The 13,627-nt window shown below is 39.5% G+C and overlaps 1 protein-coding gene across 7 annotated transcripts in view; it reads right to left on the bottom strand.

The window, feature by feature from the left end:
- Nucleotides 1–13,627, bottom strand: part of SPATA18 (spermatogenesis associated 18) — a 43,334-nt gene that overhangs the window by 21,087 nt on the left and 8,620 nt on the right. For 2 of the 7 annotated variants that reach the window (XR_654761.3, XM_009240027.3), the window contains exons 2-6: nt 13,035–13,140; nt 12,670–12,785; nt 11,237–11,349; nt 3,665–3,760; nt 1,776–2,015 (exon numbers count right to left, since the gene is read on the bottom strand). Coding sequence is in view for 6 of the 7 variants with exons in the window: in XM_009240027.3 (XP_009238302.1) it covers nt 1,776–2,015; nt 3,665–3,760; nt 11,237–11,349; nt 12,670–12,785; nt 13,035–13,140 (671 nt within the window). In the remaining variant the exon portion in view is untranslated. Of the gene's footprint in view, nt 1–1,775; nt 2,016–3,664; nt 3,761–5,691; nt 5,777–10,431; nt 10,461–11,225; nt 11,350–12,669; nt 12,786–13,034; nt 13,141–13,627 lie in introns of those variants that run through there. The other 5 variants (XM_002814794.5, XM_054554016.1, XM_054554017.1 and 2 more) reach the window with 5 other exon arrangements.

Genomic DNA, 13,627 nt, shown 5'->3' on the forward strand with positions numbered 1-13,627 from the left:
AAATAGACGAGCTCTAGATTATCTCCTAGCTGAACAAGTTGCTGTCATCAGTAAAACCTGTTGATCTACATTAATGTGTCTGGAAGAGTGGAAACTCACGTCCAAGAAATTTTCAGACAAGCCAAATGGCTTAACACACTCTCCCAAAGTAACAAAAACTGGGCCAGAACCTTTACTGACTGGTTTCCAAAAATCCCTTGCTCAATCATAGATCACTGCAGCTTCAAACACCTGGGCTAAAGAGTTCCTCCTGCCTCAGCCTCCAGAGGATCTAGGACCACAAGCATACCCAGCTAATTTATTCATTTTTTTAACTTTTTTTTAGAGATGAGTTCTTGCCACGTTGCTCAGGCTTGTCTAGAACTCCTGGGCTCAAGCAATCTTCCCCACCACAACCTAGGTCCTAAGTAGCTGGAATTCCCAGTTTTCACATACATAACCTTTGCCCTATTTTAGGGTGGAGGTGGGGATTGGAAGGTCAGATGAGCAAATACATGTGGAAGTACTGGGTATATTGTAAACTACTGTATCAGTAAAAAGTTACATTGCCCTCAAGTACGAAGTAAATTATCAGACTAGCTAGCCTGAAGTAAATGGGTCTCCATAAAGGGAGGATTTACAGAAGAAACTACCTGGCAAAAAGTACTGCAAAACTGAGTACAACAGTCAGGGAGGTTGGGTTGGGTAGGGCAAGACTTACTTATGGTGTTTTCCAATTCCCATGGCGTAAATACTACTACCATGTCAAACAGGCACAGAATAGGTTCTTGGAAGCCAATACAAGTGGGCACAAACCCAACACTGACAGAATGATTCCCCAAAATTAAAGACTGTGGTGACATTTAGAGAACGGGAATGGGGGCTCTCATAGCCTGGAGCAGAACACATTAGGGGCTTGAGGGGGGTTGTTAAAAAGAATAAGGGAAATGCAGACTCCAGAGAAACATCTACTTTGTCCTTACTTAACACTATCTGGATGACCTGTCTTAAAATCTGTCCATAAGTAGAAAGGGATTTCACAAGAACACTTCACCTACATATGCCATCAAAGTCAGATATAAAAGGGAAATACCCTGCAGTGAAATGGACAGTATCCCTGGAGGGAGGACTCCCAGGCCTCAGAGAAAATGACCCCTCATATTACAGAACATTTTTTCCATGAGGGTACCACCTCTTGCACCATAGGCCCGCACAAATCTGGTTTCAAGCCAAAGAACTTTCCTTTAGCCGGGCGTGGTGGCTCATGCCTGTAATCCCAGCACTTTGGGAGGTGGAGGCAGGCAGATCACCTGAGGTCAAGAGTTCGAGACCAGCTTGGCCAACATGGTGAACCCCCATCTCTACTAAAAGTAAAAACAAAATTAACCTAGCATGGTGGTATATGCCTGTAATCCCAGCTACTCAGGAGGCTGAGGCAGGAGAATCACTTGAACCCATGAGGCAGAGGTTGCAGTGAGCTGAGATCATGCCATTGCACTCCAGCCTGGGCGACAGAGCGGGACTCTGTCTCAAAAAAAAAAAAAAAAAGAACTTTCCTTCTCCATATCTCTCAGCCCAAAGTTAATTAGTGTCCAAGTGCTGGCAACTCAGGAGGTATTTTCTCTCTCTGGAAGGGGTGCAGTTAAGAAAACAATCCCTTTACAATTCAAAGCTTGGCAGATTGCTGAGGTTTTGGTTCAGGGTATCATTTTATCATTTTACTTATTTCCCCCTCCGCGATCCCTTAACTCAGCAAAAAGAGCCTAAATGAGAAGATCTTTGGGAGTTTGTCTGACCTTCCTTGGAGTGCACGTTTCTCAGCAGACAGAACAGCTATCTCCTCCTTCAGGTTTTGGAGCTGTTTCTTATAGTCGGACATGGCTTCTGTGTCCCGCTGGTCTGCATTCCGCTTGAGTGAGTTCCACTGCTCCAACCTCCACTCCTCCAAGCTCTGAGGCTCTGACCGCCTATTCTCTGAGCTCCTCTGATCTGTGTTTCTGTGGCGGGCATCCTCCTGAGCTTGAAGAGATTTAAGCCTGAACAGCAAAGAGAGAGGGCAGAGGAAGGGAAGAGAGGAGAGGGGAGGGAGTGAAGGAAGGAAGGAAAGGTAATAAGCAGCAATTGGCATGCTTAACGACAGACCCTACTCAGCCTGCCATTATTGCACTGGGAAACTCTGATGGAAATACACATGAATGAACAAATTAGCAAGGAGCAGAACTGCCAGGGTCAGGGTGCCATTCCATGTCTGCAGCTTGCCTGGGGAAAAGTTCCTAAAGAAAGGACACTCATGCAGATCCTCTAGCAAAAACACTGGACCCATAGTCATACTGTCCCATGTTGGACAGATCTTAACTGCATGCTCATTTGACCTCCAAAAGCTATTCAGGAAGCTGGTCTAAAACACAATCTCCTACCCTCATTAGTTCTTTGATTCTCTGAATAGTCTCAACTCTATTTTTAACATATTAATTGGAATATTTAATATTAATTAGAATCTTTGATTCTCTGAACAGTTGGAATATGAGAGAAAACTACAATGGAAATTGAATAACATCCACAAAACTAGCTAGAAGTGTGAACCTATGAAAATAATGTAGCAAACAAAAAAAAATCTTTAGAAATAAAATTGGCATCCTTATCAAGATACAAAGTGGCATGGCCACCATAAAACAAGAGCAAAAGCCGGGAGAAGAGAAGATGCTGTGATGAAAATGACAAGGGTGTAAAATGAAAAGGTAAGATTAAGAAGATAAGAAAGTTAGTAAGATTAAGAAGGATGCAAAGAAGCTAAAGATATAATAGAATGAAAAGCTGCACTACAAACAGTAAAGAACAGAATTGGTGCTATAGGTAATTGATGAGTAATATGATTGATGGATTTGAGAAGGTATAACAAATAGGAAATTAGAGATTAAAATGATGAGGAAGGGGAAGACAGAAGTAGAAAATAGGACAGTGTTCCTAGCTAAGATTTATGGGTGTTCCTAACGAAATCAGAACCATTGGAACACGTGTGAAGATAATCAAAAGGGGTGTGTGTGTGTGTAAAACACACCCCCCACTTACTCTTTTGGGAGGGGGAGATCAAAATTAAGATCCAGGAAGGTATAACCTTAAAAGATCAATGTTAATTTTCCCCTTCTAGAAGTTTATCTTTAAGGAATAATATGACAGTTCAACTGAGATTTTTCCACAAAAATTATCCCAATATTATTTCCCATGTTGAAAATTAGTATACAAGTAAATATTCAATATGAGGGAAATCCCCAAATGATGGACCATAATGAACCTATTTAAAACTAACTTCTGCAGTATTTTTTATTAGTGATAGAGAAAACAATGTCAGGTGAAAAGTTAGGATCTAAAATCGTATACTTATATATTTTATTCTGTAGTCTCAACTCTATTTTTAATATATTAATTGGAAAGAATGTAAAATGGTAACAGTCACTGGCTCTGCAATTATGAAAGGGTTTTTATTTGCCTTTATACTATGTTGTACTTTGGAAGTTTTCTATAGTAGATAAGCAATATTTTTGTAGTAAATATATATATAAAATTAATAAAAATATTTCTGCATTTTCTCTCTGATGGTGAACAGATTCTTTCATGTTGTAATGGAGCACCAAAAAAGCTAAATTCAATGATTTAGGCTGCAATAATCCTGTAATTTTTTTCTTACTGCTTTTTTAGCTGACTTATTTCCTCCTCTGCAGCCAAAAGGGATATGGCCGATCTGTTCTTGCTTTCTTCAAGATTCGTTTCAGTTTCAGCCAGACTGTAAGATAAATCAGTAACTAAAGATAGATTTTTCAAAATTGGCAGACTTTCTAAATCAAGGCAGAGGCTCACTTAGGAACTTCTGGTATATGACAGTTCAACATAAACAAGATCAAGTTAAAAGACATCTGCATTCAATCAGGTAATATTGCAAATATTGTGGTGGACTTGTACGCTAAAACATGCTAACATCCTTTGCTCAATGTCAAACACTAGGAAATTATAGAGCTACTACCCCCAAAAGACTATTAGTATTAGAATATAAACAACAAAGAAACTTGTTCAATTTCTCCTTCTCACCCACCTAATTCATCTGCTCTAATTACATCAAAGCCCCAAGTTGGCTTTCTCTACAAAATCTCCATTTTTCTATAATATACCAACATTGATTTTTATTGCTTTGGACTTTGGGGCTGCAAACTTCTTCAATATTTAAAAAAATTATGTGCCCACCTATAAAGTCCTCACAATCACCCTTGACAATCAAGTACTTCATGTCTTCCTGCCTCTGACTTCTACTACTTATTGAGCACAAATTCTCTGAGTTTTCACTGTATCTCTGTCATAGTTAGTTTCACATCCTCTTCATGGTAGACAAATCATAATAAATCATATTATTTAGGTCTACCTAGTTTAAAAAATAAGTGGGGCTGGGTGCAGTGGCTTATGTCTGTAACTCCAATGCTTTGAGAAGCCAAGGCAGGAGAATCTTTTGAGCTCAGGAGTTCATGACAAGCCTGCGCAACACAGTGAGACCCTGTCTGTATAAAAAATAAATAAATAAAATTAGCCAGGTATGGTGGCGTGTGCCTGTAGTCTCAGCTACTCAGGAGGCTGAGGTGGGAGAATCTCTTCAGACTAGGAGTTTGAAGCTGCAGTGAGTTATGACTGTGCCACTGCACTTCAGCCTCGGTGACAAAGTAAGAATATGTCTACAAAAAAAAAAAACAAAACAAAACGGAAGTGAGATAGATGATACTGAATGAAGACCAATGGTCCTCAATGAAGTTGCCCCAGAACAGTGAGACTTGAATTGACAAAGTCTTCTTGACTTCTCTGACCCTGCCAGATATCATAGCACTTGTCCTGAGGCTAAGACAGTGCAATTGCCTTCCAAACTCACACCAGCCTTTATCCTTCCCTCTGGATGGAAGAACAGTGGAAGGCAAAACACTGGGATTTTCACTTAGAGAGTGAAGCAGCCTGAGAAATAATGTGCTAACAGCATCCCTGTCAATCCCATAGATCCTAACCAGACACCGAAAATTCCATCCCCCACCTGCTTCCTCCTCTAATAAATGCCCACTCGGCAAGGGCCTTCCACATAGTATCCCCAATTCTCCCAAGCAAAGTTTGTTTCCCCTTCTCGGCACTCCATTCACATTTACCTCATTGCATTCACACTATAAACTATTTGAGGGCAATAATCTTATTTTATTCATCTCTATCCCCAGTACCTAAACAGTTCCTGTCACATGGTATATTTTTTAAATGAGAAATGAATGAATGAATGAAATGCCTAAAGATGAAAAGAAAGCAAAAAAATAGCATTAACTTGATAATATGGCTATTGGAGATTGAAAGGAAACTAATATATTTAATTCAAATATAAAGATGTAACAAGTTCTTAAAAGTAAATATGTGAAAATGAACATTTTTTTTAAGAGAAAATGAACTGTAGAAAATGGATCAAGAAAAGGAGGAAAATACAAGCAGGAATGAAGAACTTGGGTATTTTTCTCCTAACACATACAAGCAGATGCACATACAAGCAAACATATATGCTAATTTCACATGCTTGGATGACATACAGAAAGAAGAAAGAAAAGTACATTCATATGCTAACAATTGTTTTAATCAGACTGACGTTCTATTTAAATGTTTTGTAGCATATCTGTTCATTCATTGAGCAGATTATTGAGGACTTACTATGAGCCAGGCATGATGCTCAGTACTGGGGATACAACAGTGTCAATTCAGCAATGCAAGACAGTAACACTTTGGATCTTCCAGGCTAGTTGGGGAGATAGATCATAAATATGCAAGCAAGTTTATTTTTTTAAGTTCCCAGTTGTGACTTCACTCTCTAACTTTTCTCATAAGTGCTATTATGAGAAAAGCAGATCACCGTGAAAGAGAATTAAAGGAGAGAAGAAAGACCTTTCAAAGTATGGTGGTCACAGAAAGACTCTGAGAAAGGCACATTTAAGCTGAGACTTGGAGGATAATAAAGAGCCAGGCATGCAAAGAGCCAGTGGAAGACTGGGAAGTTCTTTCAGGCAATGGAAGAGCACAGGCAAAAGCCTCAAGGTGAGGAAGTAGAGAGTAGACTGGGTCAGGGGAAAGTGACAGGAGATGACAACGGAGCAGAAATACAGCCAGATCAGGAGGGGTGTTATGAGAGCCCTGGTGAGAAATTTAGAATTTTTTTCTAAGTATAAAGGGAAGAGAATAGTTAAACAAACTTATAAGAAAAAAACAAACAACCCCATCAAAAAATGGGCAAAGAACATGAACAGACACTTCTCAAGGGAAGACATTTATGCAACCAACAAACATATAAAAACAAGTTCAACATCACTGATTATTAGAGAAATGCAAATCAAAACCACAATGAGATACCATCTCATGCCAGTCAGAATGGTGATTATTAAAAAGTCAAGAAACAACAGATGCTGGCAAGGCTGCAGAGAAATAGGAACTTTTTCACACTGTTAGTGGAAATATAAATTAGTTCAACCATTGTGAAAGACAGTGTGGTGATTCCTCAAGGATCTAGAACCGAAATACCATTTGACCCAGCAATCCCGTTACTGGGTATATACCCAAAGGAATATAAATAATTCTATTATAGATACATGCACATATATATTTATTGTAGCCCTATTCACAATAGCAAAGACATGGAATCAGCCCAAATGCCCATCAATGATGGACTGAATAAAGAAAATGTGGTACATATGCACCATGGAATGCTATGCAGCCAAAAAAGGAATAAGATTATGTCCTTTGCATGAAAATGGATGAAGCTAGAAGCCATTATCTTCAGCAAACTAATGCAGGAACAGAAAACCAAACAACACATGTTCTCACTCATAAGTGGGAACTGAACAATGGGAACACAGGGACACAGGGAGGGGAAAAATACACACTAGGCCCTGTTGGGGGTTGGGGGAAGGGAGAGCATCAGGTATGCATGATCAGAATGCATGTGGGGCTTAATACCTAGGTGATGAGTTAATCTGTGCAGCAAACCACCATGGTACACGTTTACCTATATAACAAACCTGCACATCCTGCACGTGTATCCCAGAACTTAAAATAAAATATAACATTTTTAAAAGGAGGAGACTAATGGCTTTTAATCAGAAGGATGATTTGATATGGCCGGGCGCCGTGGCTCATGCCTGTAATCCCAGCACTTTGGGAGGCTGAGGTGGGCGGATCATGAGGTCAGGAGATCGAGACCATCCTGGCTAACATGGTGAAACACCGTCTCTACTAAAAATACAAAAAATTAGCTGGGCATGGTGGCGGGCACCTGTAGTCCCAGCTATTCAGGAGGCTGAGGCAGGAGAATGGCATGAACCCGGGAGGCAGAGCTTGCAGTGAGCCGAGATCGCGCCACTGCACCCCAGCCTGGGTGACAGAGCGAGACTCTGTCTCAAAACAAAAACAAAAAAGGATGACTTGATACAATAAAAAATATACATATTTGCTAAGTGGAAAATGGATGGTAGTTGACCAAGAATGGAAGTGGGGAAGCCAGTTAGAAGGAAGGCAATTGGTTCAGGAAAGAGATATCAGAGGATTGAACCAGGGCAGGGGTGGCGGAATAGAAAGAAAGGGGCAAGTGTGAAAGTTTAGGCGATAGATTCAATTGGACATTCTGATAGATAGGAGAGGAGGAAAAGCAAGATTCATAACCAGAATCCAGGCATAAAATCTAGAAGTCTTCCCTTGCTTGGGGGTTCATCAAACCTGTGCAGACTTGTGGCCATTTGCCCATAATTATTGGAATTTGCATTTTGGAACTAAATCAGAACCAAACCAGTCTCCACAAGGTTAGATATAGGGAACCTCCTTGGGTGGTCCATTCATTCCATAATGGGCAGCACCCTGGCTTAAGAGACAAGTAGGCAAAGTAAGGGAGGGAAGAGAGAGCTGGCTACCATAGAATGTGGAGAACAAATTCTTTTAGTGATACCTTAAATTTAAAAACAGAATAAGAACTACAGGTAGGTTAAAACTAAACAAAGTGGAGAAAGGACACCCTATTCAACAAACGATGTTGGGAAAACTGGCAAACCACATGTAGAAGAATGAAACTGGATCCTCACCTCTCACCTCATGCAAAAATCAACTCAAGATGGATCAAAGACTTATATCTAAGAGCTGAAACCACAATCTAGAAGATAACACCAGAAACTCTTTTAGATATTGGTTTAGGCAAAGAATTCATGCCTAAGAACCCAAAAGCAAATGCAACAAAAAACAAAATAAATAAAATGGGACCTAATTAAACTAAGAAGCTTCTGCACAGCAGAAGAAACAAAGAAACAAAAACAAACTTCTGCTCAGCAGAGTAAACAGACAACCCACAGAATGGGAGAAAATATTCACAAACTATGCATTTGACAAAGAACTAATATCCAGAATCTACAAGGAACACAAAAAAAATCAGCAAGAAAAAAAATTAATCCCATTAAAAAGTGGGCAAAGGAAATGAATGGACAATTCTCAAAAGAAGACACACAAACAGCAAATACACATATGAAAAAAATGCTCAGCATCACTAATTATCAGGGAAATGCAATTTAAAATCACAATGCAATACCATCTTACTCCTGCAAGAATTGTCATAACTAAAAAATCAAAAAACAATAGATGTTGGAGTAAATGTGGAGAAAAGGGAACACTTTTATGCAGCTGGTAGGAATGTAAACTAGTACAACTGCTATTGAAAACAATGTGGAGATTCCTTAACTAAAAGTAGAACTACAATTTGATCCAGCAATCCCACTACTGCATACCTACCCAAAGAAAAAGAAGCCATCTTATGAGAAAGACACATGCACATGTATGTTTATAGCAGTACAATTCACAATTGCAGAGATATGGAAGCAACCTAAGTGCCCATCAACCAACAAGTGGATAAAGAAAATGTGGTATATATACACCATGGAATACTACTCAGCCATACAATGAAATGAAATAACGGCCTTTGCAGCAACTTGGATGGAGCTGGAAGCCATTATTCTAAGTGAAGTAACTCAGGAATGGAAAACCAAATATCATATGGTTCTCACTTATAAGTGGGAGTTAAGCTATGAGGATGCAAAGGCATAAGAATGATATAATGGACTTTGGGGACTTGGAGGGAAAGGAAGGAGGAGCGTGAGGGATAAAATACTACACATTGGCTATAGTGTATACCGCTCAGTTGACAGGTGCACCAAAATCTCAGAAATCACCACCAAAGAATTTATCCATGTAACCAAATACCACTTGTTCTCCAAAATCTATTGAAATAACATAAAAATAGAAACTAAGAAAACCAGGGAAAAGCAGCAAGCATCTTCATGTATGCAACTTCCAAATGGTTGGTGGAGAGAATATATATATAGAAAGAGAAGGAACACATACGTGATAAAGCATATAGGGCAAAAGGCATATGAAAGGGCATATGGAAATGTTTAGCGCTATTCTAGCAGATTTGCTGTGTTTGAAATTATTTTCAAATGGAAAGTTTTTTTAAAGCATGCATGAAGTTTCTTGATCTATGGTACCCCTTATAGGTAACAACAGTGTCACTGAAACAAGAAAGAGAACTGGGAAACTCTGGCCCCTACTGGTGCTGACAGCCATCAAGAACCAGTAAAGTTTTGATGCTCTGCCTCACAACTAGATGAAAATGGAGGGTCATCTGCAGCCATTGCTAGCTAATGTCCCAGGAGACCTACCCAGACAAGACATGCACAACTCAGGACCCATCAGCACGAGACACTAGTGCCTACACGAAATTAAGGCCAGCAAGAACCCAGAGGGCAGTTTAAGACCAAAAACTCCTCATGTCCGTCACCAGGAGAGTATGCAAGCATCCCTTCCCTAGAAAGGATGAGGGGAAGGGAGACCCCATGAGAGGGCAAAAACAGCTCTTAATGCATGTTTGCACTTGGAATGAGCTGAATGTTTACAGAAAATGGACTACGGTAAACCAAAAATGACTGTGTGACCTTGAAGTGGCTTATTGAAGAATCCTTCAAAATGAGCTCACATTGGTTGAAATAAATTATATATTTTATGCTTTTTGCATATTACATTTATAAATTTTGACTGCTTCAGGTATATAACTGCTCATTGATTATGATTCCAGTTGGAAATATGAATGGATATGTGTGGAGGTGCAGGCACAAAGAAAAATGTCTGGAGTAAAATATACCAAAATGTTAATGGGGACAAGAAAACAAGTGATTTTCATCAATTTTTATTTGTTGTATGCATTTTGAGAAAGAAATTTGTATTACTTTTATAATCAGGCAAAACTAAATCAATAGAGATTTTTTCCTTAGAAAAATGGAAATGTCATCAGGGAACAAGGCAGAGCACCACACATTATTCCATCCCAAGCCTTAACTAGTTATTAATTTTTTTTAAAAAAAGACTTACTTTCTGTCCCATTTATGTCAGCAATGAAGCAATGCTGTGGTAGGAGAAATTCCCATTGATGGATTTTTTGTTAGGTATGTCAAACACAGTTTCATACATATTTGTCTACCTGCCTCAAGTACAAACCCAAAGTCTACATACAATTTTCTTTGCAGTGATTCCCTAAGCTTGCTACCCTGGCTCTGCGCACAACATGCATCTGATATGTGTTGTTGTCTGGAATTGCTTAACTTTTTAAAAATACATTCTTATACCTAATAGTTATTGCAAAATCTTGAATTCTTCCTTTCTTAAAAGACTCTGACTCTCTCAGATTCAGAGAAGCACACATACACCCCTAAATGAGTATAATGGACAGATAGATGCAGCCTGCTTCATTTGACTTTTGCTGTCTTTCTCTTAATTTTCCTCTTTGCCTGATTGTTCACTCTCTTTTATTCTTTCCCTTTTGCATCTTTTTAAAAATTTTCCTCCCAAAAGGTAGATTTTTGTCTAACAATCTTTACCTGTTTGTCAATATAGGCTGATGATGTGCCTATGAAGAAGGAACTCCAAAGAAGGAACCAGGGGACCATGTATCATAATATATCCTGTCCCCAGATCCACAGACACTGACCACTGACTCTAAACTCTCTCTCTGTCAGTCTCTCTGTCATACACACATGCACACAGACACACACACAATCATATTACTTATTTGCAAATGCCCACATTTTACATGAGCCATTATTCTCCTTTTGAATTTAAAACTTAATTAAATTGAAAACAATTCTTTTTGGAAAAAGATAACTTGCATTCCTCTTACTCGTCTTGAACCTGGTTGAGTTGACTCCGGGTTGAGTTCAAATTAGAGTCTAACTGTTGCACATCCCGATCCCGAGGACTGGGATCTTTATGTCTCTCCCTATCAAATGTGTCCTGGAAAGATACATGAAAAAAAATAAAATAAAAAAAATAAACCAGTCTGAATACATTAAATGACATGGATGAATTTTTAAAAAACAGCCCAACTCAAAAGAGCACATTATGCATGGCTCCATGCACATGAAGTTCTAGTGCAGGCAAAATTAATCTAGAGTGATAAAAATCAGAAGATGGTTGCCCTGGGGAACGTGCAAGAAATGCTCTAGAGTGATGGAGATGTCTGATATTCCAATAGGGATGGGAATTTACACAGGTATATGCATTTGCTGAAATAGCAATCTATGGATTTCACTGAATATAAATTATACCTCAATTTCCAAAAAGAGTTTGAAACATCATTCTACATCTTTATACCTAGAATAACACCCACACAGAGGATAAAAACCTGAGAAGCGTCCATAAATTCTCAGGGAAAAAAATTACTTAATGATAACTGAAGTCTATAAAGTACCTAACATGTGTCAGGCCCTGTGTAACTTGTTTAGTGTGCTTATCACATTTAATTCTCACAAATGACCCTATTAGATCAGCAAAACCATTGTCTCCATTCAGCAAATAAGAAAATTGAGACATAAATGTTTAGATACCTACCCAGGGCCATAAAAGAGGGACTGGTTTTCTGCTCTGTGATCTCCAAGCAGGGATCCTTCAGCCACTATCTTATAAGGCTCTTGCTCAGAACAGACTAAATGCTTTCTTTCTGTTATTATTATTATTACTATTTTTTACTTTAGGTTCTGGGATACACATGCTGAATGTGCAGGTTTTTTACATAGGTATACATGTGCCATGGTGGTTTGCTGCACCTATCAACCTGTCAACTAGGTTTTAAGCCCCACATGCATTAGCTATTTGTCCTAATGCTCTCTCTCCCCTCACCCCTGCAATCCCCCAACAGGCCCTGCTGTGTTGTTCCCCTCCCTGTGTCCATGTATTCTCATTGTTCAGCTCCCACTTATGAGTGAGAACAAGTGATGTTTGGTTTTCTCAGAACAGACTAAATGCTTTCTAAATGCTGCTGTTTTAGAAAGGATTATAGGTAAATCCATATAAATGTTTAAAAGTAAAGTAACTAATGTTTTGGTTGCCCAGATGTAATGATGCGGATGCCTTAAGCAAGGTATGTGCTCTCTTTCTAGTCTGATCTCCACCTGTTCAAAAACTAACACCGTCCCATGGAAACCACCAATATCCATCACAAATTGTGACATTCTATCAGTCCACCAGAATTAAGTCCTCTTCTTCTCTTGGAGGTTTCTGATTCGTTTTATCTCACTGTTCAGAAAGTCAAGGGTTATCCTTCAGCATCCCTACCTGCAGAGGGGGGACCTTGCTGTCAACAGATTTTCCCAGGGAAGCAGCAGTAAAGGAAGCCTCCAGCCAAGGCAAAAGGCGTGACTTGATTGTTTCCACACCATCATTACGTCCTCCTAAAATGTTAAATGACGAGTTAATGGGTGCAGCACACCAACATGGCACATGTATACATATGTAACTAACCTGCATGTTGTGTACATGTACCCTAAAACTTAAAGTATAATTAAAAAAAAGAGAGAGAATACACACATCACGTCAGTGAGAGAAACCCAACCACACCAACAGTCAAAGAACACAAAAAAGCACCAAGAAAAGAGAGAAAGGCAAGCAGAACTGGATGGGAAATTACAAGCCATTCTCACCTTCTTGGGCTGCTGTTGTGAGGATCCCAAAGAGTTGTCCCTGCACCTTGGCAACTTGCTCAATGAGTTCAAGGCAATGGTTTAGATTTTGATCACACGTGTTTGTCTGCAAGGGCAAAACAGTAGATAACCAGGGTAATTACTTCACTCTGGGACCCACTGCAGGCAAACCAGGGCCTCACTTGACCCAAGAACTGCCTGGCTCTGGTATGCTCTTGTGGCAGGACTGCTGTGTGGTCACCAAAACCCATCTCCCTTTCCTCCTGGACACACAACGAGACCACATTTCACAGTTACCCTAGCAGTTCGTGTGGCCATGTAACTGAATTCTGGTTAACTGGATGGGAAGTGATATATGCCTGGGGCCTGGCCCAGAAGAGAATCTCTTGAACGATTGTTTTTTCTTTTCCCCTCTGCCAACTAAATGCAGAAGAGCCAAGAGAGAATGCTGAGGGCATAAGGGATGGTGGAGCCACAAGATTTGCAAGGCTACTGACTGAATGCTTGCACTGAACTGTCACATGGTTGAGAAAGTTGGTTTGTGTGTGTTAAGCCACTAAGATTTGGAGGTTGTTTTTTATAGCAATAATCCT

This window comes from Pongo abelii, chromosome 3, assembly GCF_028885655.2.
Source record: "Pongo abelii isolate AG06213 chromosome 3, NHGRI_mPonAbe1-v2.0_pri, whole genome shotgun sequence".
NCBI classification, from domain to species: domain Eukaryota; kingdom Metazoa; phylum Chordata; class Mammalia; order Primates; family Hominidae; genus Pongo; species Pongo abelii.